This window comes from Hirundo rustica, chromosome 15, assembly GCF_015227805.2.
Source record: "Hirundo rustica isolate bHirRus1 chromosome 15, bHirRus1.pri.v3, whole genome shotgun sequence".
Classification (NCBI taxonomy): domain Eukaryota; kingdom Metazoa; phylum Chordata; class Aves; order Passeriformes; family Hirundinidae; genus Hirundo; species Hirundo rustica.
In genome coordinates, this window is record NC_053464.1 from 2644619 (window position 1) to 2672405 (window position 27787).

Here is a 27787-nt window from a genome sequence, read left to right on the forward strand (position 1 = left end):
ACACACATCAGCCCCAGGCAAGCGGGAGAGAAGAGCTTCATTCTGGTCCAGAGAAAGCAAGTGCTGAGAAAAAATGGGCTTGGGCTGCTAAAGAAACTGTCAACCAACAGCTGTGTTAAGTGGATAAGCAAAAATACCCCAAACTGAGGTAACAGCTGAGGCTGGAAGGGTGTCAGGGGCCCTGAGGAAGCAGTGGGGCTGGGAGAGGAGCTGCCTGCCCCGTGCCACTGGCACTGCTGAACTAGAGGGGAGCCAAAGGCATCGTGCGGGATGGAAGAGGCCCACTCTGAGGGCAGCCCTGGCTGGGCTTTCCCTCAGTGCCCTGTTTGACCCCGCATAAACACCTCCTTACCATGTCTTTGAGGCCCAGAAGGACCAGCACCTCCCAGAAGGGCCTGGTGCTGCTCCCAGACACCAAACCTGCCCGTCCCTGAGGCTGCCTGCTCTCCAGCCTGGCACTAGTCACAGCAGCTCAGCTCCTGCATCCTTTTATTGGTGAACTCCCACCCAGGGGCTTGGGCACTGACAGGGCTTTCTGTGCCCTGCAAGGTCAGATTGTGCTCCTTGGCTCTTCCAAGGCCCAGCCTGAGCCATGTGTCACCCCCAGCTCCTGCCAGAGCTGGCAGTGCCAGCCCCTCCAGGCCCTGCTCTGGCATGGATCCGTCTGCTCCATTCCCAGTTTAAAAATGAGGTGGGAAAAAGGAATGTGGTGCCGAGCAGGGGAAGAGCCTTGGCCAGGGAAAGGGGATTTGCCGTGGGAATCCTTGGCTGCCCCTGGCCTGGCTGCACACGAGCTACTCAGTGCCAGGACACGGGCAGCCAAGGAGAGACTGCCCAGCACAGCCCAGAGGTGCCCAGACCACAGCCCAAGGCACGACACTGAGCAGCTGGAGGATCCTCAGCAAGCAAAAGCTGCTGTGATCTCTGCACGTATCCCATCCCTCAAGATCCTGCAAAATCCAGCCTGGAGCCAAGAAGGGCTCTGGACCAGATTCTACACTCCCAGCTCCCCTCCCCTGCTACATTCCATCCTGGACAAAGGCAGAAAGATCTATACAGTATAATACATATATATTTCACTATGAAATAGCAATTTCATTCCCTGCCTTCTACTTTATGCATCCTGAATTTTATGCTTCTTTTTCCATCACTCCAGGGGGCTAGTGGGGCTGGGTAGTTTCTCATGCGAGGCAGTTGCTCTCCCTGGAAGTTACCCACAGGACGCACCAGCAGCTAGCTGCTGTGGCAGGACCTAAACATGATTCACATTCCCCCCTTCCCCAGCAACAAGGGCAGACTGACTGTCGTGGCAGCCGGGGCCTGCTGAGGCTCTCCCAATTCATGTAAATGGTTCCTCAGTGCAGATCCATGAACCTCCCTCAGCTGCTCTCAGCAGCTGCGGATGGAGCAGGAGCAGCAGCTGAACCCCGCAGCGTGGGGAGGAGCGAGGGGACGGTGCAACATGCACGGAGCGGTGACCGGGGTGGCACAGCCGGGCCCGCCCAGCCCGCGCGGGGAGCCGGGGCCGCGGGCCCAGGGGGAGGCTGTACCGAGGGTCAGTCCCTGCGGAACGGGGAGTCCCATCCGGGGGCTGGGGCACTGGAACCAGTGCAGAGCCAGGTATCAGGTGGAAGGAGAAACAATCCTAAGGAAAGAAAAGAAGGCAGATGTGTTAGGGGATCACTTAGGGAAAGTGTGCTGGGGAGCCACTGTCCTGGAAATGTCAGACACTGGCAGCAAATGGGGCTTCCAGTTCCTGTGGCTCAGGCACTGGGAGTGCTGCACCCTGCTCCAGCAGCTGGGAAAAGGGACAGCACATTTCCCTTGCTGTTGGGGTTTGGGCTCCCAAGGAACCCAACTAAACAAGGTCAGAGACTAATTTCCCTTCAAGTGAAACCAGGAGTTGAGCTGCTGGCTGGAGCACCATGCCCAGACACCTTCCAGAGCAGCAGGACGAGCTCACTGCAGCATCGCTGTCGCAGAACAGTGGCCGTGGCAGGGAAGGGAAGGGAGCTGTCCCAGCACCCACCTGTGCTTCCTGTGCACCCCCAGTCTGTCACATTGTCCGGCTGTACTCGATGCTGCTCTTGGCAGAAATGCCAGACCAGGGCAGGAGGCTGCAGAGGAGGCTCTGGGCTTGTCTGTAGATCCTCTGGGGAATGGAGCACGGGCTCAGGCTGGCCAGTGTGGAGCCAATGTGCTGTAGGTAGTCAGTGGCCACCTGTTAAGGACAGCAACACTTCCACTGCAACTTAGCAAAGAACGTAAATCACTCCTGGACCCGCCCTGCCTGCAGGGACCCCTGGCACAGTGGAAGCTGCTGGGCTCAGTCAGATCTGCCCCTTGCAATCACTGCCTCCACCTTTCTATCAAAAGCAGGTCTGCTCTGCCCTGTAAAGGATGGCAATTTGGGAATGGCAGCTCCAGCTTGTGTGGGAAATACCTCCTCTAAGCAGCTGCCAGTTCCCTTTGCACGCCACGGAAGATCCTGTGAGGATAGCAACCCATCCACCTGCCCAGGGAGGTTGGAACTGACCAGCTACACTCAGGAAGGATCAAGTTTCTTCTCCATGATCCTTTGACCTGAAACAAACCCCCTAAGTCAGTGTGGGAGCAGCCTGCTGAGATCCAGGCCAGCCCAAACTCACAAGGGATCCCAGGCCACAGGAAGCAAGACCAAGGGTTTCTCTGCCCTCTTGGTGGCCAAATCCTGCACCCTCCAAGCCAAAGCACACCCAGCACTCTGGCCTCACAGCAGCACTCACTCTCACTGGCATCTAACTTGCTCCAACCATCCTGCATCAAATAACTCTATCACCTGCCTTCTGATTTCAGAGTAAACCCACATCTGAGCAGCTTTCAGTTCCCACATCTACCCACACTTTGCTGTTGTTAACCCAAAACAGGGTTTGGCCTCTGCTCAGCAGCCTGCAGGGAAAGGATATAAGATTGTCCAGGGTGGGTGCCCGCCGTTGATGTACAGGACGTAGGTGAAGCCATCTTTGAGGACCCCTCGGATGGAATAGTAATAGGGGAGATAGTGGTGCTGTTTAAAGTCTCTGTTTTCATAGAAGTTTATTGCTGTGTTGTTGGTGGTGAGCACGTGCAGGTAGATGGCTTTGCAGTGGTCCTGGGCAGTGGTGGAGATGTGATCTTTCAGACTCTCAAGCAAGAGGGAACCTGTTGAAGGGAAAGCAGCAGGATCTCGGTGTGAGGGTGTGTGGGGCCCAGCTGAGCCCTCCTGCACCAGGGATTGCTGCACACACCTGGAGACCCCAAATCCCACCCAGTTCTCACAGGACCTTCTACATGGTGTTCATACATGGGCTCACCTATGAGCACAGCTTCCAAACCCTGAGATTTTACAGACACAAACCTCTGACTCAATAATCACAAGGATGAGGCAGAACTTTGACAATACTGCCCGCCCATCCCCAGCAGAGCAGCTCGTGGCTTTGGGGATGGTCGGTGACTCATTTTCAATGATACCAGTTCCACTCCACACATTTGTTTATTTTTAAAGCCATTTGATACAGTAGAGTGTCAAAACAGGACTTCATGCAGGTTATTGTATCGTGTCTGCTGAACCTGAATCTAAATCTAAGAACTGCTGGGATTTTAAGAGGCCCTCTAAGGAGGAGTGGAGACAGCCTCATCCAATCTGGATTTGCTGCAGCCAGCAGGAGAAACCAGAGAAGGGTCAGAGGATACTCCAGCCCCAAGAGACAAGAGCTGGGAGTTCATCCACACCACCTCAATGTGGCATGAAGGACCCAGCAGAACCTGCACGGGAACTTCTCCCCACAGGTGTGGTAACACCAGGCTAAAGAATCAGCCTAACTCACGGGGGAGATGGCTGCTGCTGTTTCACAATCCCCAGGGCTGGAGGACTCCCTGGAGGACGCACAGGATTGCAGAGCAGAAGTCAACAGCACTGACTTCATGTTCTCTTGACACTTAGAGAATCTGTATCAGCCAAGACCAAAAAACCACTGAGACATCGACAACAGAGCAGTTCAATTTTGTTATGAGATATTCCAGTCTTTTATCTCACAGAAATCCAGCTGTCCTGTGGTTCAACAGCAGAGAACTAGAGAAACCAAACCCTTTTACAAAAATCAGAGGAAAATCACAGCTTTAGTGCTCAGAAGCATGGCTGGAGTGAAGAGCCTCCTGCATGAAAGGCTACAGCTTCAAACACCACCAGAAAAACTCAAGAGAAAGGTCTCAGAAAAAGCAGCAGCTGCTTTTTTTAGGTTGTGTTGCTACAGGTGCAAGCTCAAAGTTTTTGAGAGAGCACGGCAACATGCTGTGCAGATGGAATGGATACAAGAAATACTGACTCTGAAAGGAAAAAATTCCAGCAAGATGGAACTGGGAAAAAAAAAATTAGGATGGGTAATTAAGAGGATACTGAAAACCACCATAATTTTACAGAAAGACCTCTTTTACCACCCTCTGTGAACATCATTCTGTGCTACCACTTTCTTTTTTGTACAGAAAATTCTCTGCAGTGACATTCTAACGGAAAGTTTAAACACTGCTCTCACCAAGGACTCTTTGGTCATTTCTTTATGTGTCCTCTAAGTTTATACCTGTCCAAACATGCCTGGGGAAAAGGGAGGACTTGGAGGTGCTGAGTTATACCCACTGAAGAGACTCCAGGTGTGCACCCCTGGCTCACGCTGCCAAACCCGGCCCATTCCCTTCTGCAGACCAAGGATCCACATCTTGCATGAAACGGCAGCACAAGGGCAGCACTTGGTGACAGAACACAACTGCTCTACACAGAGGGAAAGCCCTTCTGACTCCAGGGTTTCCAGGAATGCTGCATGTGGCAGCAGACAATCAGAGCTGACTTGGGCATTTGAGATCTGCTCAGGCACAAGTTACGCTGTTTTCCAGTTCCCTTTGTGGGTTTCTCACAGTTCGTTCTATCTGTTGAAGCCGAAAGATTAAAAGCAGCTCTGTTTTCTGCCTCAGAGGTCAGACTGCTGATACCCAGAAAGAAAATAATTTCAAACCCTGCTTCTGGGTGAAGTTCTTACACTTTCAGACACTCTCAGCAGCAGTAGTGTGAGTTCTTGGTGTTTGACAAAGGTCTGTGCTCTTTGGAAATATTTGTGCATTGTGTTGTGCCCACACCAGTAAAAACCTCCCAGTGCACCTGCACTATCCCAGCTGCTGGAAGCAGTCTTGGTAAGCCTTTCCCACAGGGATACTGCAGGGGCATACTGCAGCTCCTTCAGTCACACCCAACAGCTGGCACTTAGCAGCATCTTACCTATTCCATGTTTTCTGAACTCCTTCACCACTCCAAGACTTAGGATGTAAGCAACTTGAGTGTCCACAGGAAAATTGGAAGCTAGGATATCTCCATCCTGAGTAGAGACAGGACAGGTTATTTAACAGGGTACTTGGGGAGGCACAGGAGAAAGCAAGAACCCAAAAACAAGGCTAAAGCAGGAAACTTCTCTTCACTGAAGAGTCTTAGCTGAAGCTTTTGGAACAGAAGTTAAAATATCCAAGCATGGGACTATTCCTATTTTCACATCATCCTCCCAGAGGCAGAACCATGCAATTTCCTACCTCTGTACATTATTTGTGGGCTTAGGGACAGAACATGGTTGCTTTCTTTAGCAGAAGGATTCAAAGTGCCAGTTCTGGAGTCACCAGCAGTGTTTAGATCAACCCAGCAGGCTGCACCTGAGCTGTGTCAGCTGGAGATCCCTGCACTGCAGGGGAGGACAAAGAGCACGTTCCACAGGCCCAACTGCCCACAGCAGTGCCTGAAATCCTAGGCTTTCAGCTTGGCTGGAACAAGAGCCTTTTGTAGAAGTTGCTGAAGATGCAGCTTCTGACTTTGATGAGCTCTGAGATTACGCCAGACAGCTGAGGTGAAGAGACTCATGTGCTACTCTGTGCTCTCAGCTCCTGTGCATGTTGGGATTATTGTTTAACCTCAACACCAAGGGCCTTCCAGGAGCTGAATTAAGCACTCCCTGCACTGCCCCTGCTTTTTCTTAGTGCTCTTCTCCCATGCTGTCTTCACTGACCATCTCTTCTTTCTCTCCCTGCTGCACTGGATTGTCTCCCCTGGCCTCCAAGCTCTGTTATCTCTGAAGTCCAAGCTCTCTGCAGACAGGTTATCTCCCCTCAGGGCTCGGACAGGGACTGTGCAAAGGGAAGTTTCTGCAGAAGTCACCAGAGTGACTCACCCAGCACAGGTTTGTGCTCCTATACCAGCCTTGGCCAGGGATTAGCCTGCAGGATCTGATCCCTCAGCTCCCCATGGAACCGTGCCCCAGCAGGAAGAGCCTCTGTGGTACCACACACCCACCCCTGCTCCATTGGCTGGAAATCAGCAAGTGCCTCATTCCTCACATCAACTCAGGATCAAATGTCTGAATAGGGGAGGGAAAAACCCCACCCCAAACATTCCCATTCCCCAGGGCAGGGGGTGGATGTGGATTCTGTCCCTCTGAAGCCCAGGGAGTCACACACCTCTTTGTGCACCTTGGTCCTGCTCTTGATCTCTGCCACTATCATCCCCACGATGGAGCCTCTGTACGTGGCTGCCAGGGAAAAGAACTTCTTGTTGGAAGTGATATCTCGGTACCATGAGTCAGGGTACCTGGGGAGGAACCAGAAACAGGAATGTCTGTGGATGCAAAGCCCATGGGACAGGCATGAGATGCTCCTCAACTGGAAACAGCTGTTGCACCCCATTTCAATCATGTAATGGCCTCCTGCCTTGCTAAGAGAATCACTTTTTCATTTTATAGTCTTTGCTCAGAGGTTTCACATCCATTTTTAGCAAGTTATTTTTAAATGCAAGATCCATCTGCCCTCATCTAAGAGAGTAAGGATCTCATTAATTTGATACACATGTAAAAAAGTGCTGCATATTGACAGGGAAAAAAAAAAACCTACACCACCAGCCTCCAGCTTCCTCCTCCTTCTGCAGCTACTAAAGGGAAACTAATATATGTTCATTTATTTCCAAGTGAGAGTTCAGCACGTTTTGCTTTTAAAAGAAATCTACAAACTCAAAATATTATGAATGCTTTTGCTGATTTGTTATGTTTTATTCAGTCTTAATTATAATCTGCTAGAACCCTCTATAAACCTTTCCTGTGAAGCTAAAGTTAAAAACCCATGAAGTCTACAGCTGTGGTTTCCCTGGATGTTTTAGGCCAGAAATCTGTCAGTGTCCCCCAGAAAAGCTCCTGTGCTTGTGCAGTCACGGGCATTTACCAAATGTGGGTGTGGGGAGCTGGCCTGGGCCAGGCTGAGATCAGCTTTAAGCCAGCCTACAGGAGGAGCAGCGATCCTGGAAGGAAGTCCTGCTCAGTTCCCCTGGGACATTCAGAGCAGCCCCTCAGTTACAGCTCCAGGCCAGTTCTGAGGGTGCTGGCCCAGCACCACGCTCCAGGACACAACTTCCTTTCACAGGCACAGGGATGCTGTCCTTTTTCCTGGAGGTGTCCTCCTTTCCCCATCTCATTCAGTCTTTCTCAAGAAGCTGATCCAGCCTTCATTGACACAGCCCATTCCCCTGCCAAAACCCGCACACAGGAGCTTTCTGATGACTCCGGTAACGCTGCAGGACAGGCAGCAGAGGACCTTTAACACCACCACCACAGCGCACCGATTCCCACCCTGCTGCTGTCCTGGCAGCAGCCCCGAGGCTGCACAGAGTTGGAGCAGTGCAGGCTGAGCCCGTTTGTCCCACGGTGCCCAGCTGCCACCCCGCAGCAGTCACGTACTCTATCGGGAACCAGTCTCCGCAGAGCTGTTTCACCGTGTCTATGTCATCGTGGCAGAGCAGGCGCAGGTTCACATCCGTCAGTGCGCTCGGCGGCACCTCCTCTGTCATTCACGCCTGCAAGGGAAGGAAGCACGAGAGGATGATGGAACATGGGGTCTCATCCAACAGCACCACCAGGGCCTTGCTATGGATAAAGCTGCTTTTCCCAGGAAAGTGAGTTTGCAGGAGATGGAGCAAAACATGCCAACATTAACCTGAGAAGGGGCTCAAAGCTGTGTTGGCCACGGGGCAAGCCCAGCCCACGGCTCAGCCTGACCCATCCCCACATCCAGCCCCATCCTGACCCCTGGGAGCACAGACTCTGTGTGCAAGAAGCATGTGACCACCAGCCCTTCCAAAAAGGCCATTAAATGAGCCAACAGTGTGCCAAGTGTACCTTATGTTACACGCAGCTCTTCAAATGTCTGTGCAGCACCAACGTTTTGTTAAAACAAAACTGAACAAACAGCTTAAAAAGGAAGCACTGATAGAGGAACATTTAGAAAGTCCTCTGGCACAACCCTGCCATCTCCAGTGAGTACATGCAGAGGATTCCACCTCTTTAATGTGTCCATTTTGTTTAAGCTGTGCTGGTGAAATGAGATCTAGTTTCACTTCCCCTCATTCCTGTGTGCCACAGCTCCTCCCCGCCAGCACAGAGCGCTCAGATACAGAAATCCCAGGACACCTTTTCTGCATAGCCCTGCCACGATCTGCTAAGCACAAAAAGAATACTTGCTGCAATGTCTTCAGCCTTTTTTAACAAGCACCAGAGGGAAAGAAGAAGTGATAGCTAAAGCGGTTGTAAAAGCATTTGTAGCACTGATGGATGACCGGAGAACACATTTTAGGCAGGACAAAGCCCCACGTGGGACAGACAAGATTAGTGGGGACAGAAGGAGTCGTTTCCTTCATCTCTCTCACTCTGACCCTCCCAGGTAAAAGAACCAAACCAGGATGCAAATTAAAAAAACCAAAACCACCGCCCTTAACAAAAACAAATGACTTACAATTTTTACTTTCTTTTCCCAGTTTTAAGAGTTTCAAGTCTTGGTTTCAAAGCACTAAGTTATAAGGGAAAAGCTGCACAGAGCAATGTTTGTCTATGCCCTCCTGTGAAAAGGGATGCTCAGCTCTCCAGTGTTCTTGATTTAAAGCTCAGAGCTCAAGGAGGAACACATTTAAACACACTCCTCATTGGACTGCATATGCCATTTGAGCAGCTTCAACACAAAAATTGTAACTGGCGGAGTTACAATTGCCAGTTAGGGGAATTTTAAGTTGCCAAACTTACCATGTAGCAATTAATTATAAATTATTAAGTTACTCAACTTGCTTGGACAAGCTCTCAAGCACATGGTAGGTTTCCTCCCCCATCCTGTGCAGGGTCAGGACTCGGACTCACTGATCCTGATGGGTCCCTTCCCTTCAGCATAGTCGGATTCTACTCTGCCAGTTACATTCACTGTGCTGAACTGGATCACTTATTCCTTTCCAAAGAATTCCTTAAAAAGCATCACAGCTATTTCCCAGCCTGTTCTAGGACTGTGGCTGCATGTTTACTGAGCAGCCCACAGCACTCACAGTCCAGCTGCCAGTTTCAAAACAATTAAACACCTACAAAGCCTGCACTCCTTGCTGCCTTTCAAACTTCTTTTACACTCCCAGAACTGGCTCAAGCCCTCAGAGGCCAGATTTGGAATCTGCTCCCTGTCACGGCAGTGCACTCCCCACCCCCAGCCGCTGGTGACCTTTTAAGAAGCCTCAGCTTCACCCCATGGGACCCTGAAGGCAAACATTGGCTGGCTGAGGCTCATCTGATCCACGCCACTGGTTCTGGATGCTGTGGACCCCAGTCCCACGCCCAGCCCTGCTGAGCCCTGTGCTATTTCAGAGCTGTGCCACACCACAGGATCATTTTTCTTGCAAAGTTGCAATGCTCCTGTAAGGCAATATCCGTTCTCAGCATTAATAAATCAGAGAGAAACGAAACCACCACGCCGGAGCCATGGTTTTGCTAATGAGTAGAAAAGGCAGGGCAGGCACAGCAGGAGAGGCAGAGCCAGCACAGAACACATTCCTGTGAGGATTAGTCCATGTGTATTTAACACCATATTCTCACAGAGCTGGGCAAGCATTACGCATTATCCTGTCGCTGGAGCCAGCCTCAAAACAGTAATCCATGACTGTTTAGTTGAACAGGATAATCCCCCTCCCCTGAAATTCAGACACCCACGGCTGGTTGCGTTTGCAGGGACTCACTCCATCCATCACATGATCCAATCCAGATGCTCCAGCACATTTAAAGGACATTTGGGACACCCATGGGGCACCGTGTCCTGCCACAGGGGTTTAGGAGAGCAGATCTGTGCCCCTTCCTCCCTGGCCAGGCATCGCTGCTGCTGGAGGAGCTGTGCTAAGTGGCTGCTATGACCAAGAGAGAAGAAATCTCTCAAATCAATTCCCTTCATACCCAGGTGACAGCCTCTGGGTCTTCTGAGATTCCTGGAAGAACACCCAAGAACAGGTCCTGGCCTTGGGCACAGCCCATGGCAATGCGCTCCGTAGCACAGCCAAAGCCCTGAACTCAAGCCTCAGCCAACACAGTGACTGAAGAATCACTTTTAAAGTCAACTTAAGAGGACAAGATACATGTTTCAAAGCACAAAATAAAACAAAAACAGTATCAGTGTAAAACAAAACCCTGGAAGTTAAAAGGGCCTTCAGGGTTTAGAGGCAGCAACTCTGACAACACAAGTTCTGACTTCTGAGACCAAATGGTGGCTACTGTGAAGCCAAATGCAGGCTCCAAGAACGTGTGGTTAATTCAAGGCCACTTTGGGAAACCAAAGTGAAGTTATCTTATTTCTCTTAATATCTTTTTCTCAGGTGTCAGCCTTTGGTTCACATGGTGACATGGCCAACATCGCCCACTGCCTCCCCTCCCAGGGGGCACAGTGACCTCACCCTTCTGTCAAAACAGGAAGCACTTGCTCAGGAGGATTAGAAAATGAGCCAACATCTCATATTTTATGTAACATTTCATGCTTATGAAGGGATAGCGCAGATAAACATTTGTAAAAGCTCCGAGGACATCCTCTTACAAAATACTGCAGTCAGGAGCAAGTAGAACTAGAAACTGAGCATTTAATTCCCTTTCTTACCTAAAACCTGCAGATGTTAATGCATAAGAAATTCATTTCAAAAAGACAGGAAAGCATAAAGGTTTTAAGCATTTTTACTAGTTTTCTGCCTTGCTCTCTTGAAATCTAGCAAAATGTTTTGGCCTTAAGTGTATTGGGTAGTTCAGAGGAACCAGTGAAATTCTTATGACAAATATTTAGCAGTAATGGAAGTTGGATGAAAAGAAATAGTAAATGCATTACTAAATAAGCCAACTTGACACATAATTTTAAATTAAAGTACATTGTGAGGCCTGAACTTCCTGTTTATAAATGATGTCATAAATCTTTGGCATCGATAAGGTCTAGCTATAACGAGTTAAAGAACAGCATTTCACAGCTCTGTCTAAAAGGCAGCAGAGCCTTTGGCTCCAGCACTGGCCCAAGCCATGGCTGGGCCTCCAGGAATTGTCCCTGCTCACTCAGATGATGGAGCCGAGTACAGGCACTGACATTCCCACCACCAGCACTGCCAGGTCCTATCGAGAAGGAGCAGTTCTGTTTAGAGCCAGGTGCAGGAATGGTTTATTTACATTACACAGCTAAGACACCTCAGCTCAAGCTTTTCTCAAGGAGGTTTTCATTCCCTCTTAGAGGTCTTGTATTAAAAAAAAAAAAAAACAAAAAATCAAAATAAAATCTACATAAGATCCCATTTCTAGAGACAAGCAGCCATACAGAACCAGCACTTTTAATTCAGCAGGATGTTCAAATGCAGGAAAAAGCCTGATGCTTTGGCAGGCAGCTGCTTAAGCGTGTTCGAAAATCTCTTGAGCACTTCCATACCTACAAAAACCTGGCCAAGTGGTTCTACAAGTTGAGATTTCCCTTGTTTAGCACCCTTAGACATGTTTTAACAATGTTTCTGCCTTGTGCAGCCTGCAAAAATGAGTTGGATTTCACCAGTGAACAAGATGTCATTAACTTTGACTTTAGCTTCCATGCTGATAAGCTCATTAAATTCCCAAATAAAAAATCTATCATCTAGCAACAAATATCACTGAATTTCCTAGCTAAATAAAAGCCTCTCTAAAGTAATCTAAGACTCAAGTCATACAAATAGTAACTAGGATTGTTTACAACTCTAATTCCCAGTAAGGGATGTACTGACTTCAAATTTAGTGTTCACACAAAAACCAACATGAAGGAATCTTCTTCACTTGCAGAAACAAAGCTGGATCGAAGTTCATCAATACCTTTTACTTTACTTTAAAGCTAATTGAGATCAATTCATCCTACAGAAAGCAGCAGAGCTGCAGGGAAGAATAAAGAGAAGGCCTGGCAGGCTGTGGGTGTTCATAACTGGATCCCATAATTCAGGCAGCCTGGTGTCCCAACAGCTCCAGCATTAAACAGGGCAGCTCCTCAAACACTCAGGGTGAAGATTTTCACCTCAGGAATTCTGAGTGTTCACTTTGAGCACACTCCTGCTGGATTATTAAGGATTATCTGCTCTCCTTCCACAGAAGGAAAAGATTAAGTTCCTGCAGATGACTCCCGAGGACACACCAGGAAGGGGCTGTCCCTGTCCTGGCAGCTCCTGCCCAGCACTGCAGGACAGGACAGTGGCTCCATTTCACTTGACAGACACTCCCTGGGGGATCTGCACACAGGGACACAGAGGGATTTCCTTGTGCCTGGTACCCTCACACTAGAGGTGCTGCTCCAGTGTCACCACCAGATCTTCATTTGCAACTCCAGTGGCAATCTGGCCACTCCTCAGATCGCAGTAACACAAGATTTCCAGGAAAGAAAAATTAATAACATTTGGCATCCTCTCTCACTTGTAGGTAAACAGGATCAAACAAAGCCCAGAGAGAATATTAAAGCTACCAAAATGCAGGATTTTAGCTGTGACTGTGTACCACAGTACCCAAAACAGCCACGAAGTCTGCTATTATCTTCCAGAACACGAACAGGAATTTTCACAGCTATAAGTCTCTCTACCTTGTGCCATCTGGGACTGGGGATTTGATTTACATTAAACCATTCAGTCTGAACCAGTTTAATTCCACAAAGCAGTAAAGATTTCCCTGCTGCATTTAATTTTCAGGTTACTGGTCTCACAGGGAATGTTCCACACAGACACCTCTGTCACCGAGCTCCTTTCACTGAATACAATGAAAGTGCAACTGGATTTCAAAATACAGTGAATTCATTACTGAGAATCTCAAAGAGGTGCTTCCAGGACTTAGGGCAACATTATCCAGGCAACAGAAGCCAAATTTTCTAAGATATTTAAATATTTTGCTTGACAGCTCCTTGGTACTACTTCAAGGATGGTCATAGAATAATAATGAAAAAATATAGATTGGAAAGACCCTTTGGGTTTAACCCAACTTAGATCCGGTTGCTTAGGCCCATATAACATCAGTGAGGAGCAAATCTCTTCACCCTGCGTGGAATTAGACCAGTTCCCTTTGGATCTAAAGGAAGCTGGGGCATCAAATGTGCTGCCTGCACCAACACCCCCAGCTCTGCCTGTGTGCAATGCAAGCACAGCTGACAGGGCGTTTGTTGCACTCTGTTTATCCATGCAATGCTCCTGCAGCTTCGAGGAATGCCACACGAGTTCATCTGGGACAGGCAGCACACAAAGCTGTACAGGAGGTACAGCTCCCCTCAGTGCCACTTTGTAATGCAAACTGAGAGCCTGGAGCTCATGGTCACAGCTGAACGCTGCTCGGTGACGGTCTCACCTCCACCCCTGTACACCCATCACATCCCACAGGAGCGCTGCCCAAAACTGCCAGCACTTAATTCCCTACACGAGCAGAGGCTTGGAATGAGTGAGATTCTTAATGAGAAATCTAGGACAAAATGACTGACTCCGTGCCTTGGTCTGAAAAAACCACAATTACTGTGGGTGGAAGCAGGCTCCGATTACGTGACTCTACAACGGCCCAGAACACCTTTTGATCCACATTTTTCTGCCTTTTCTACCAGAATCAAAAGCACTGAGCCTCAAAGCCCCTCGTGGACCACAGGTCACTCAGGGGTGTGCAGCAGCTCAAGACTTGGAGCTCCTCAATATTTAACTTCCTTCAATAGCAGCTTCTTTCTGTGCAGAAAACTGCCGTCCCCAAGCCCCCACCCTGGCACCCAGGCTGCCACACGGGGAGCACACCAGGTTAATCCAGCCCTGCCATGTGGATCCCATCTGCCCCCAAAGACAGCACAAGCACTAATGGGATTCTCTCGAGGACATCACTCTGGAGAAAGGAGTTTGTCAGTGCCCGGACTTTCTTGTCCAGTAAATCCACGCAGGGCAGTGTGCTTGACTAGCACCCCACAGTGGAGAAGGGCTAAACCCAGTGAGCTTGAGGAAAAGGAAGTTTTTCTTGTGTTGTAAAGAAAGCTGAATTCATCTCAGCCCCGGGGAGGCTGGAGGGTAACCTTGGGTTGAGATAAGACATCTGCACTGGTGAATGGTCAGGTGCCCTGAGCCAATTAATAAAGAATCACATCTTCCTGAGAACCACACCAACGTGGGAGGAACATACACACAGCTGAGACCAAAGTATAAAAACTGGACAATTAAAAGTAAATTTTGAAGGAAGCAAAGCAGGCTTCAAGCTGTGTACTCCTTCCTGAGCACCCTGACAGTGAGCACACAGAGACCAGGAACAGGCACCACCTGGATTTGGATCCAACCATACACTGCCATCACTGTGTTAAGCTTCTGCTGGGATTTCAGCATTATCACCCTGCTAAATCAGACTCTCACCTAACACCAAATACACCAAACAAGTCAGTTGGATAGTACATTGGGTATTACACCCTCCTCGTGTGGAACAGCTACAGGAGCTTGGCCAGAGCACCTTGATCTCTGACAGCCAGGGAGGCAGCACTGTCATAAACCATCCTGGCAATCAGCCCTCCTCCCAAAGGCTCACACCAGACAGCTCAGAGTATTTTTCCTCAGCTCTGAAATTCTGAAAACGTTGCTCTAAGAGCACATTTGTGCCTTGTCTCCAGCTCCACACAATTTTCTACTCTCCCTGCATCGAGGTGTGCACACCACAGCACCGAAAGCCTCCAAGCCAAACACCCAGAATCACTGTCATTAACACTTTGGCCTCCTGCCAAGAAGGATCAGGATTTGAAACAGTCCACAAAAGGACAGTAAGAAGTGAGAAGGCAAAATGCAGTTCTGCCTGTGTAGCAAGCAGTGGTTATTTGTTAGAAATAAAGAACACTTACTGTCAGTGAAAATCCTTTTAAACTCGTACGCCTGATCTTCCTCACACTCCGAGTTGGACTCTTCAGACTCCCAGCAGCAGAAAACATGAATGTTTTGCATGTGGGTCACTTTCTGGGCTGTTGTTTCACCTTACAGCTCTGGAAACATTACTGGAGCTGTGGATTTCACAGGAGCCAGCCCCCAAATAAAGTGTCTTTAAAGCACACTGCACAAGGCCTGGCTTCCTGCTGCCCCAGATACAGCAATTCCTCAGGGGAATGGCAAACAAGAATCTCTAAGAGGGTTTTGCTGTTAAATCTTTTCTTGTTAAGATGAGGAAGGGAAAATCTGCTTTGTGACAGTGGCACTGTGGGGAGCTCAAACCCAAGGGTCAGAGAAGAGGCACACTGGCAACAAGCTCCTCGCTGGAGGGGAGATTTAATACACAGCAAGTTTCCAACAGGCACCGCTTCCTCCAGGAAACAAACAAAAAAACTCCTAACAATCCATCATACCTGCAGGTCTGCTGCCCTCTCTGAATTAGAATAAACAGCCACACAGGAAATGTGTGTAGTGACTGAAAAAACCAGCCAGAAATGCATCCTACAAGCCCCTGGAGAAGGGAATTTGAGGCTGCCTCCATTTCCTACACTCTGTCCTCATTATGGAGCAGCACTGACAAAACCCAGCCCCTCCACCTGCACCCTCACAGAAGACACCAGCACAACTTTTCTGAGGTTACTGCAAACAATAACAAATAAATAAATAAATAAACTAAATTTTGAAAAAGCTTGAAAAGAACATTCCTTCCTCTCTGGTCAGACAAGTGCCCCAAACTTAACACCTCTCCAAGATCCCCACTTTAAAATTTGAGCCAAAATGGCTCCTTTTCCTTTTTCAGCAGTTTTCCAAGCATGAGACACTTGGGTTCAACTCAAAAACTCCACTGCTGCTGTTTTAAACTAATAAAATTTAAAATGGATTCTAGGATTAGGTGTCTGCTCTGACAGCCACAGCAATAAGTTGAGAAGCAGAAATAAAAAACTTAATTAAAAGCTAATGTTGGAAAACGGAGCAGCTCCTGTTCCCACCTCTCTGCAGGGAAGAAAGTGGCTGGGGGAACACAGAGCAAGACGTGAAGCTCAAAGTCTTTTTGCAACGCTCTGCATTAAGCCACCAGACATGCTGTGACTGGTTAAAAACCAGGAAGGTGGGAGTGATCACACTCTGAGAACGATTTTGGATAGCACTTGGCTTCCAAGTTTGTAGATGAGGTGCTCAGCCAAGGCAGATCTTTTTCTGCTGTCACTCTGAACAGCTGAAGCCAAACTGGTTCTTTAAAAGCCCCTGACCACGTCACTGAAGGGAATCCCTGTCCGTGATCCGGGGCTGCCTCCAGCCCAGCAGTGTGTGATCAGCAGGAAGGCAGAGCTAGCAGGAATTCTGAATCAGCTCTGCCAGGAGCTGTAATCCCTGCACCTGTAATTCCACAGGTATTTACAGCAGCACTGGCACCCAGCGTCAGACTTTGCAACCACAGTTTCACCTGCTCACTCCATAAATGACACTGGGAGGGGCTGGGGTGGGAGCCAGGAAGGTGGAAAATAGGCAGGAAATGAGAGAGTGGCTTTTGGGGTGGCAGGACCAGCTCCCATCAGCTGACAGGCTCTGACTCAAACCACACTGGCCCAACCCTGTACTCATAACACCCCCCAAAAAACCTCATCCCCACATGCAAATAAAGATCATCCTCAGTGGGAAAGAAATAACTCCAGATATGAGAGAAGCACCAGACTTTGTAAATAAAAAGAAATGCACACGCTCTGTCAAAGGCTCTTTGGCTAAAGACCTTTTTTTTTGAATTCTACTGCAGTTCCCACAATGTTTCATCACATCCAGCTCCAGTCTGGATACCAGGAGTCTGGATGATTGATATTGGTTTAGAAAAGAAGTGAAAATTAAGAATGCCAGAGGTTTTAAGAGGCATTTACAGGACAGCCACTTTCCAACTGGTCGGACACGAGAAGTCAATTTACCTTAAGCACATCAAACAACCTGCTGAGAGAAACAGCAGCAACTTCAGAGAGCAAAACATCCTCTGGATGCTTCTTCCTCTGCCACCAGGTGTGCAAACACTAATTAGAGCAGTTTAACAGAACTGCTTTGTAACCTGCAAGAGAAAACCTTGTGCTTTAAAGGCCTGACCCCTGTCACTGCTTCTGAGGGAGGGAGGCTGCTCAGGTTTGTCTCGTAAATGAGCTCACACGTTAATTATCACGCACCGGGACAGACACAGCAGTTGGGGTTCTGGGGGTTTTTTTGGTTTGCTTTTTCCACCTCACTTGTGAGACACCTTGCTAGAGTTTATTCCAACAGACTATTTTGGATAAGCTGAAAACACACCATGCTCTAGTGCTCCCAGAATGCTCCCAGCAAGTGTCCTCCATAAAGACTTCTGGGGATACTCACCTGGACAAAGGAGAGGCTGTGGCAGATTAGAAGAAACTAATTACAAAATTAATTAGACTAAAATCATCTAGGATGAATCCCAGTGAAAAGAGAGTCCATTCAGCAGGTTGATAATAACTAGATGGGAGAAGAGAGGAATAGACACACAACAAAACTGGCTGATGATCCTTTGGTACAGGGCACAGATTCCCAGGATGGTAAAATCTAAAGTTATTGGCAGCTGCAGAAAGCTCCCACAATGGCAAAAGCCAAGTAAAACTGTAAAAGCTGGTAGATTAAAAAAAAAAAAAAAGGACGCAGCTCGAAGGAATGCAAACATTTCCAATTTGCGTTGACCACTGCAAGGGGGAAAAGCATCCACGCTCTCAGTGAGTTCCCTGAGCACATTTGTGGCCCAGAAGCAAAGGAGGGCACAGGGAATTGTCAGAACAGAGGAGAAAAGACCCATCTCTAAAGAGTCTGGTTTGATATTTAACGCTTCCGTGTGTCTCAATGAAACGCCCGAGGGGAAGGAAGCGCGGCCGAGGTTCAGGAGCTCACCCAGGAAGGGCTGGGAGCTGCTGTAGCACAACAAAATCGGGATAAACCCACAGGTACAGAGCAGGTCGAGTTCAAACTCAACACAGGTAACACATTTAGACAGCTTGCAGTGGGATACGACAACAATCTGATGCCTGTAATCAAGAATGGATTGTCCAAGATGCGTTTTAGCTCCTGGGTGGATACAGCAATGCCGGTGGCCTCAACACAGCCCTCAGAAACGCCCAGGCGTCAACAAACGAACCCGAGCAAACGCGAGCAACTCGGCTCTCGCCGCGGGGGAGCAGCCGGATCCGGCCACCCGCGACACAGCCCGGCCCTCCCGCGGGGAACTCGCCCGCGGAGCAGGAAACGGACGCAGGCGACAACAGCGGCACGGAATTCTCCGGTTTTGGGGAAGGACAGGAGCGCGTCCTGAAGGCCCCGGAGCCGCTAAGGGCGGGGGGAGCCGGGGTTGCCATGGCGACTGCGCCGGGCCCGTCCCGGACGAAATCGCCACGGCAACGCCGGCCCCCTTACCCATCGCAGAGACCCCCTACCCCAAACTCCTCCCCGCTCACCTGGGAGGGGCGGCGGACGCGCCCTCAGCACATCCCGGGAGGCGGAACCGGACAGAGAAGCGCCGGGCACCGACACCGGCAGCACTTCCTCAACCGGGGCACCGCGCAGTAACGCGCCTTCCCATTGGCTGGCGGCGGGACACGTGACCGCGAGCGCAGCGCATGCGCACGGAGACGCGCCGGTCCTCTGAGGCCACGTGGGCGGCACCGAGCGGGGACCGCGCTCCGTAATTAAGGGAGCGGTAATTAAAGGAGTGTCCTTGAGCGCAGGCGCTTGGGAAACAGGAGATGGGGCTGGTCACGCCCCTGGGTCACCTGGCCGGAAGTTTCCCTCAGTCCTTCAAAGGAATAGGAGGCAGAAGTGACATACAAGGACTTGATGCCATTGATGGTTCTTATCCTGGAATTAGAAGATCTTAAGGGTTTTTCCTTGTTGTTGAAGCTCTAAAAAGTGAGATGAAGCTGGATATTTCAGTCGGAAAGCACCTACAACAATTGCCTAGTCCAACTACCTGACCAAAAGTTGAAGATACTATTTTTATTATGGGTTCAACTAGATAAGCTGGAGGTTGGACTAGGTGATCTCCAGAGGTCCTTTCCAACACTAACCATTCCATGATTATTATTAACCTTCCATTTCCACAGCTTTCTTGCCAGCTGTTCCATTCAGATCAGATTTTACCACCTTCCAGCTAATTTGCCCTTTTTTTTTGCAGCCAGTGTGGAACCGCAGGTGCCACATCTCCTCACACAGCAGCAGCAGAGGTGTTTGTCACCATCCCTGAAGTGCTTGAAGAACCCTTTTTTCCTGCTTTTTCATCCTGCAGAGGGGGGCTCGGAGAAGCACAGCAAGAAAGGGGCTGGACATCCCCTCTGCCAAGCTCTGCTGTCCTTCCCAGGATGATTCCATGCATTCCCGTGCTGCACTGTGAGCTCAGCACAGCACTGCACTGCCAGCCTTTGGCCAGGTTTCCAGCCAGTATTAACAAAACACCCCAGATCTCACCCCAAATTTCCAAGAAGCACCGACTGAGGTGAGGTCTCCCCAGCAGGGAGGTCGATGGGTCACTGCAGCCACAGATGGGCTTTGTTCCCACCCCAGCACAGGCCTGACAAGCTGGACCTTCTAATCACTGGAAAGAGAATAATCCAATTGTTTGAAATTGTTCTAACTCTTCTAAAAAAAGAAAGCAGCAGATTTGTTTTATGCTTCTTAAATTGTTTCCTTTAATAGGAAGTGCTGCTTTACTCTACCTTGTGCTTCCGAAACAAACGTTTGCCTTCCAAAAATATACAGTGTACACATACTCTGTAGCTATAGATACAAACATTTACAAAGAAACAAGCAGGCTGGAGTGGAATAGCATGGAAAAAAAAAATCACACAAGGCCTTCGCTTCTGGTCCTCCCACAGCCAGAGCAGCCAGAAACAGCTCCGGGCTGCCGCAAAACACCACTGAGGAACATCACACCCCGGAGCAAAACAATTCCCACGCGCTGCAGAGGTCTGGAATTGACCTTGGCTATTCCCATCCCCTCCTTTTGTCCCTGTCATCTGCTCTAGCATCCGCATCCCACATCCAAAGCCACCGCAGCCCCCCGCGCCGCCCGAGGGCCCACCCCTGGCGCGGGCGGAGCTCAGCTTGGCTCCGAAGAGGAAAAGGCGGCTCCCAGGCGTTCGGTGTGCGTCTGCGAGGCCCCTCGCAGTCAGGGAAGCCGGGGCACTCTGCGGGCTAGCGGATAGGCCGGTACGGGAATGTCATTCCCGGGATGAAGGTCTGCACGGGGTGAGCCGGGAGCGCGGGGTGCGCGGGCAGCGCCGGGTGCGCGGGGTACCCCAGGGGAGGGGTGTGGATGTGGGGGTAGAATCCTGGGGGCAGAGCCCCGTGGGTCGGCTGCTGCACCGGACCTGAAATCACCAGCTGGAGCAGGCTGTGGAAAGAAATTCAGACAGGAGGGAGGTTATTAGAGGAGCTTTTGTCGAGGCTCTAAGGAAAATTCACACCCAACTCACAGCTGAGAGCCGAGAGAACAGTGACACAATTATGCTCTTTACAGCTTCCAGAAGACTTTTTTTTCTCCTTTTCCTCCCTTTTTCTTTTTAAGCTCTGCTCTTTTTGCAAAAAGGCAAGAAGCAACTGAGCTTAGAGTCAGGTAAAACCAGCGGGGAATTAGAGATGGGACAATTTAGGGGCAGGTTCCTTGCTGGAATTTAATTTCCCTTTCCTGTGCCCTTGTTATAACACAGGCTGGGCAAGATCACCTACAGGTGGGAGCATTGAAGCCCCTTTCTGTCAGGAATCCAGAGAAGCAGCAGCCAGCACTGTGTCACCTTCAACCTTGTGCTAAAGTGCACACGAATAAAGACCAAATGCCACAAAGAGATTTTTAGAGGAGATTTTGTCTCAGCAGCCCTCGAGTGTCTTGGAACATGCATGAAAGCCAACAAAGCTACAAAAAGTCTCTTACTTGTTATGTGGCAGCCTGGAGCACACGGTCCTCAAGTCATCTGAAAGAGGACACAAGATTAACAATAAGGATAAAGCAGGAATTAGAGTGGTTTTCCTCTCTGCTCTCCTTTCTAGGAAGGTCAGATTACTGAATAATCAGTAAGTTTAGTGAATAATTACTGTTTAGTGAATGATCAGTAATCTGTCACCATCATCAGCAAGAGATCCAGAATCCCTCTCCCAGGCCCAAAACCTTCACAGGAGAGAAGATGTTTCTCCATTTCACCAACTTTCCCCACCATCCCCTTTATTGTAAGTTTGACATTTAAGACAGACAAGCCTTAGGATGGATTGTGCAGTACCAACACATCAACAAGAAGTAACTGAGATACAGGAAGTACAAGGTGTGACCCTACTGTAAAGAATGGGTTGAGGGTTCTTTTGCTGGAACCTATCAACTAGAAATTGCACATTTTTTACCATCTCCAAACTCCTGCTAAAGCAGACAGCTAGAACTGAGGAATTTAAGAACATATCCCACTGATAAAGCGTTTTCAGGAACAGCTTGAGAACAAAGTCCTGCCTTTGTAGACAAACACAACCCCAAAACACTGAAATATCTGATATTTCAGCAACCCCTTACACTGAATTACAAGAGCAAGTTCTCAGAATGTTCCAGCTAAGAACAAACACAGCTGAAATCAGCCCTCAAGATCAAAAACCTCCTATTTCTGCTTGTTCTTATAACACTCAGAGTTACTTTATAAACGACTAGGAAGAAGAACATTGAAATCTGACCAGCAGCACTGGTTTAGTGAGGACAAAAGCATCCGATCCCTGCTTAGGCAGAGGCCACTCTCTGCAGCTGTGGTCTGCACTAAATGTCCCAGCTGTTGGAGAGCTTCAAGCTTTCTGGTATAACCTAAAATTGCCTGTTTGCAAGAGACTATAACAAGAAAAGAGTCTGACCCTGCCCTGTGTTGGGCCATTTCCCTTTTATCTCTCTGCATGTCTTTGGAAAGAACTGGCTTTGGAGACAGGAAAGCCAGACAAAAGCCAAGTTAGCAGCCCTTTTTTTGGTGTGTTTAACTGAATTTGGACATGCTGTAATGAGGTCTCATTATAGGTGAGCTGAAGTCCCAGAAGTTTCAGTTGAAGAGGTATTATTTGCTTTTCAAATTATTTGTCTAGCACACCCACCCAGGGTCTCCTCCAGCAGGCAAACTCAGAGAACTTAAACTGAAGCAAAATCAAACAGTGCTTTTTAAATAGCTATAGGCAACTCTGAGGGGAACAAATTGTCTCCATGCCAGACACCCAGAGAGAACCCCTGGTGCACAGTGCGGGGCTGTGGATCAGCCCCAGCTCTGCAGAGCAATGCCTGACCCACCTACAGTAGTGATCTCTCTTCTCTTATTCTCCATCCAGATATTTCTCCTCAACTATTTGTGTACCATCACTTTCTAAGAGGTGCAAACTACTAATTATGCTGTGAACACCTTGATCTTTACTCCCCTCACCCCAGAACTGCCTCTTACAACTTCTGCACCCCAGAGGAGAAGAATCCCACGCCAGGTCACTGCCAGCCCCACAAACAACTCACCTCTGGTGCACAGGAGAGCTCCTGATGCCATGGCCACCTGCAAAGCCTGAGCCAGCCTGTCCAGAGCAAGTTCAATCTCTTTGGACGCATTGAGAGGATTGAGTTCATCAGACAGTCTGTTGATGTCCTCCACCAGAGGAACCACGTGGTCAAAAGGCACCAGCCCCAGGCGCCCATAAAGGTTTTTCTCTGTTAAATGCCCCTGGAGCATCATAAGAACCTGCAGGACGCTCAGATGCAGCTTGGAATACAGCTGGTGGCAATCCCTGTCTTCTCCTGAGGTCGAGTCCTTGGCAATTTTGTTGGGAGCGTGTCCATTGGACAGAGAGGCTTTCTTCTTCCTCTTGTAGGCCAGGGGAGCCTTGACGCACCAGCGGATCAGCCCGGTCAGCGGGGTGAGCTCCAGAAACCCTATGGGCAGGTTGGCTGCAATGGGAGTGTTCAGGAACGTGATGAGGATCAAGCGAGGGTCTTCAAAGATCCAGGAGACGATCAGCTCGAGCAGATCCGAGGGAGGGATGAGGTCATCTGGAGATAGGAAAGTTATGGTTGGGTAAGCTGAGCACAGGGCTTTAATTTAGGCTCTAATTAGTCTCTCTCACACACCCATCCTATACTGGCCCAATTACCATTCCAGAACCTCCCCAGTTCTGCTGCTTTCCCCAAGACACCAAAGGTAGTCTGTGTTCCAGGGAAGACACAATTATGCTCCTGTCACCTTCACCTTCCCCACCTATTCCAAAGACACCACCAAACATTGATATTTATTCCCTTTCCCAGCAAAGCTTCTTTTGTCATTTTCTTCTCTGCCACCCATCATCTGCTCATTTTTTCCCTAATTTCAGGCTCCACTTATCCCTTGCCACAGGAAGTACAATGGGCGAGGGAAATACGAAAAACTCGTTGGGTGAAGAGAAGGAAATGCCAATAATTTAACTCATTTCTTTTAATACTCACTTACCTAAACAAACACGTCTTGTGGAAAAACACAATGCAACAACACAATCACATGACAGGTAAAGGATTGTAAGATTATGTAAAGCCTCAGGTGAGAAGTGAAAGATGATCACGAACTTGACTACAGACAAGAGAAACCGTGAGACATCATCCTGTCACAGGTGGAATGCTGGATTGGAAGAGCAAGCTCCCTTTTCTTGTGTCACCAAAAACATCTCAAATAAACTAAGGAATTAAAAAATCACTTCCTATGACTCAAGTTATTTCCTTTCTGACATGTTTTCTGACATGATGATGGGCTATAAAATATGCTCTGAGCTCTACCAAATACTTTGTAAAAACAACATTAAGGCTAAGCCTGAACCTCTCTGTCACTCTCAGCAATGCCAAGCTGTTTATCTGGAGAAGAGCGTGCAAAGCGTTTCCTTTATCAATAACAGCATTTGCTTTCCTGGATTATAGGTGGTATTGGTATTTAGTCTGTGGTTGTTCTCTGGTCTACCATGAGCTTTCTGTGGCTGAGTAGAGCTGAATCCATCTTATTTTAGTCACCTACAAGTGTCTGAGAAACAGCCTGAGACAGGTTGTACCACTGGCAGGTCACACACACAGCTGAAGAGTGCACTGGAGTGATGTTGTTGATTGTGTTTGTCGCCACTGCTCCACAGAAATCCTGCTCCAGCTTGCCAGCCTTCAGAACTTGTTTCTCTCCTTTTTGGAAGGGATCAGACTGACAGGCAGCCCTGAGTCTCCCTCAGGGCTGACTGAGCCCAGACAGATCAACTTTCACTCCCAGAGCTGCTCAGTCAACAAGGTCCCGTGTCCTTTGCCCTCTGTGGAGGACAACACCCTTTGTGTCAGATGTTCCTGGCTGCTTCTCCAGCAAAGACTCTCCCTCGTTTCCCAGAGAGGCTGTGGACTCCAAATCCCTGGCAGTGTCCAAGGCCAGGCTGGACAGGGCTTGGAGCAACCTGGGATAGTGGAAGGTGTCCCTGGACATGGCAGGGGGTTGAAAGAAGATGAGCTTTGAGGTCCATTCCAGCCCAAACCACGCTGCAATTCTAAATCAGCCAGAGTGGTTATTTTTATTCTCATCCCAGTGCCAGATGAGGCAACAGCCACACCCCTGAGCTGCTTCTGGCAATAATTACACGGCAACACCTCTTTAGGATTCCAGCAGTTAAACCTCTTGCAACAGTTAATTCATGGTGCATTACACTGCACCTCTTCCTTGAAAAGACACAGCCAGAACACACTCACCTGAAGAGAGGTCGTAGAGAGCTGTGACTGATGTAATGAACTGGCAGCAGAAGCGAGGGCTGGCAGTGAAGATCTGCTTCAGGGTCTGGATGGAGCCTGGCACCAGGTTGCAGTAATCATCGACCAGGGCTCGGGCCAGCCTCACACAGAACACAGCCGGGGTGCGCTGCAGGGACAGCACACAGGGGACACCAGGTTACTCCTGTCACAGGCTGCTTTAAGGGCTGTGTCCCCTCCCCACATGGCACTGTGGCTGCTCTCTCTCAGCACATCAAACACCCACTCTCACAGAAAGAAAATCACTCTATTGCATTATTAAAATAGATGGGGATATTTTGAGTTTATGGTATCTGTGGCTGAAAATTGAAACCTTTTAGATCAATATTTTGATTTAGAGATTTATTATTTTTTTCACTACTTCAGCAACATTTCAGCAACATTTCTTCCCTGTGAGGGCAGTGAGGCCCTGACAGAAGCTGCCCAGAGAAGCTGTGGCTTCTCCAACCTGGCCTGGAAGTGTTCAAGGCCACACTGGGCTTAGAGCAGCCTGGGACAGTGGAAGGTGACCCTGCCCATGGCAGGGGGTGGAATGGAATAACCTTCAAGGTCTCTTCCATCACAAACCATTCTGGGATTCCATGATTCTAACACAGGTCTGCAGTGCAATTGGTTCAGCTGCCATGCCTGATTTTTTTTAATATGGAAAATATTCTGTGGAATCCTCACGTCATTTAAAAGCTGCCATCTGAAATAAAAACACATCTTCTCCTGCTACCCAGGTTACATCCCGTCCTGCCCTCCCAAGGGCTCTCCATGTGGCGGAAAAGGGACCCCAAGGACACAGGGCTGGTCTGCCTCCTCCCAGCTTCCCTCCCAGCACAGCCCTTCCTGCTCCTGCAGCCCTTCCTGCTCCTGCCCCTGTGTCAGCTGTGACCTCTGCACACCCCACAAGGGCAGCAGCAACAAAGCTGCACTTCCCAAAGCCCTCAGTGGGGAACCTCAGTGGGAAAGGAGAAACAGAGGAGAGCCCCAACCTACTGCATTCATAGAAGACAGACACAGGTATTTTGTGCCCAGATTTCAAGACAGGGGTTTGCCTCTTGCACACACAAACCTGCACATCGGGAAGGGTTTATTTCCCAAACTCTTCAGGCAATGTGACCAAAACTGCCAAGGTTTGTTCCCTGTGTTGGTCAAACACCTCAATGACCCCTTTCAATATGCAGGTTTTGGGGGGGATTATTGAAACTTTCACTGACAGTAAAAAAAACACCCAAAGAATTTTTTTCTTCCAGTGCAGCACATGAATGGATTGGCAGAGCACAGGAATGAACATGAGCAGACGTGGGGGCAGCTGAAACTGTCAGGGAGGAGCAGCTGACTGTGACCAGCTGTGCCCCAGCTCCCTGTGCCCACCCTGGAGCACCCCCTGAGCCCTTCCCAAGCCATCCCTGCCTGCACAGGAGCTGTACCTGCAGCCAGAAGGCAGCACACTCCAGCACAGGAACCCTGCACACAGCCACTGCCATGGAAACCAGCTTCCCCAGCAAAGCCATCCTGCTGTCATCTGCTTTGTTCCCTTGGGGGCTGAAGAGAGATGAAAAGATGACCTGCCGGACCGAATCCTTGGTCTGCTCTTGGAAATAATTGCACATGATCTCAAGGAGCTGAAGTTCCTGAAGTGGGGTCAGTCTCTGCAAGAAAACAAAAGCAAAGCTGTAAAACGCACTGAGCCTCTTGAAGGACCATGAACCAAGTGAAAAGACAGGAACAGTGAAAGCTCACAGCTTCCCTTTGGGCTGAGGGACTCAATCGTTATGCACAGCACACATATTCAAGTGTGCACTTATCTGGTGACACTGAAAAGCTCCAGGTTTCATGTGAACACCTGGATACCTAGAGCTGGTGCTTGCTGCAACTGCAAGGGCTGCCCACCAACTTAGAGATGAGACTGACTGCTGGATGAGGGGAAATATCTCCTCCCTCTGCAAATCACAACACTGAGGGCACTGCTGGGCAGCTGTGGAGGCAGAGCTGGACTCAGCAGCACTGAGGGCTGCAGGCCCACGTACCCCAAAAGTCACCAACAGCTGTGTTTTCTGGCTGCTCCTCTCTGAGCCCCCCAAAAACCCTGGCAGGGCCCAGCTGCAGCACTCGAGGGCTGTGGGCAGGCCCCAGCGCCTCGAAATCCACCACACCTCCTCGGGGCCCTGAATCCAGGGATTGCCACCAGCCCCCTCCCTGCCAAAAAACCTGTCACCAGCACCCCAGGGATCCCGTGCTCTTGTCTTGGGGCCTCAGCCTCCAGCAGCAGAGCCTCAGGGACCCGATCCTGCACATCTAAGGCCTCAGCCTCCAGCAGCAGCCCGCGCCGGAGGGAGCCTGTCCTGTTCTGAGGCCTCAGGCTCCAGCAGGGATGCTGCCCTGAGCTCCTGGGGCCTGCCCTCCGTCCCCACTCGCCGGGGCTGTGTCCCCCCCCGCCTCCCGGGCCCGTCCCGCTGCTCCCGGGGTGTCCGTGCCGCACCTTGGGCGGCGCGCCGCGCTCCTTGGGGACCTGGAACAGGAACTCCTCCAGCAGATCGGTGGGGCCCTTGTCCACGAGCGGCAGCGGCGAGTTCTGCAGCTGGCTGCTGAAGTAGATGTCCAGGTGGTAGAGCACCTCCTTGGCGGCGCTCAGCGCGTCCCGCCGCAGCAGCGAGTGCCGGATGTCGCTCATGGCCCCGGCCCGGCCCGGCCCGCTCCCGGCCCCGGCCCCGGCCCCGCTCGGCGCGGCC

The 27787-nt window shown here is 49.7% G+C and overlaps 2 protein-coding genes across 3 annotated transcripts; both read right to left on the reverse strand.

Annotated features, from left to right (window-relative positions):
- Positions 1-1054: 1054 nt before the first annotated feature.
- Positions 1055-18931, reverse strand: NAA60 (N-alpha-acetyltransferase 60, NatF catalytic subunit). 2 transcript variants are annotated; one of them, XM_058422555.1, is made up of 6 exons: positions 18745-18931; positions 7770-7885; positions 6505-6634; positions 5285-5381; positions 2030-3180; positions 1055-1645 (listed from the first exon to the last, which is right to left on the reverse strand). In XM_058422555.1, the coding sequence occupies exons 2-5, from the start codon at positions 7877-7879 to the stop codon at positions 2921-2923; spliced, it is 597 nt and encodes a 198-aa protein (XP_058278538.1). In that variant the 5' UTR covers positions 7880-7885; positions 18745-18931; the 3' UTR covers positions 1055-1645; positions 2030-2920. The 2 variants fall into 2 exon arrangements, with proteins under 2 accessions (XP_058278538.1, XP_058278539.1); XM_058422556.1 differs by lacking the exon at positions 18745-18931 and adding an exon at positions 17212-17338.
- A 1011-nt stretch (positions 18932-19942) lies between these two features.
- On the reverse strand, positions 19943-27755 carry INTS15 (integrator complex subunit 15). Its single transcript, XM_040078818.1, has 6 exons — positions 27538-27755; positions 26486-26707; positions 25014-25179; positions 22797-23324; positions 21213-21252; positions 19943-20675 (listed from the first exon to the last, which is right to left on the reverse strand). Exons 1-6 carry the CDS (start codon positions 27727-27729, stop codon positions 20477-20479), a joined length of 1347 nt encoding a protein of 448 aa, XP_039934752.1. The 5' UTR covers positions 27730-27755; the 3' UTR covers positions 19943-20476.
- Between the last annotated feature and the right edge of the window lie 32 nt (positions 27756-27787).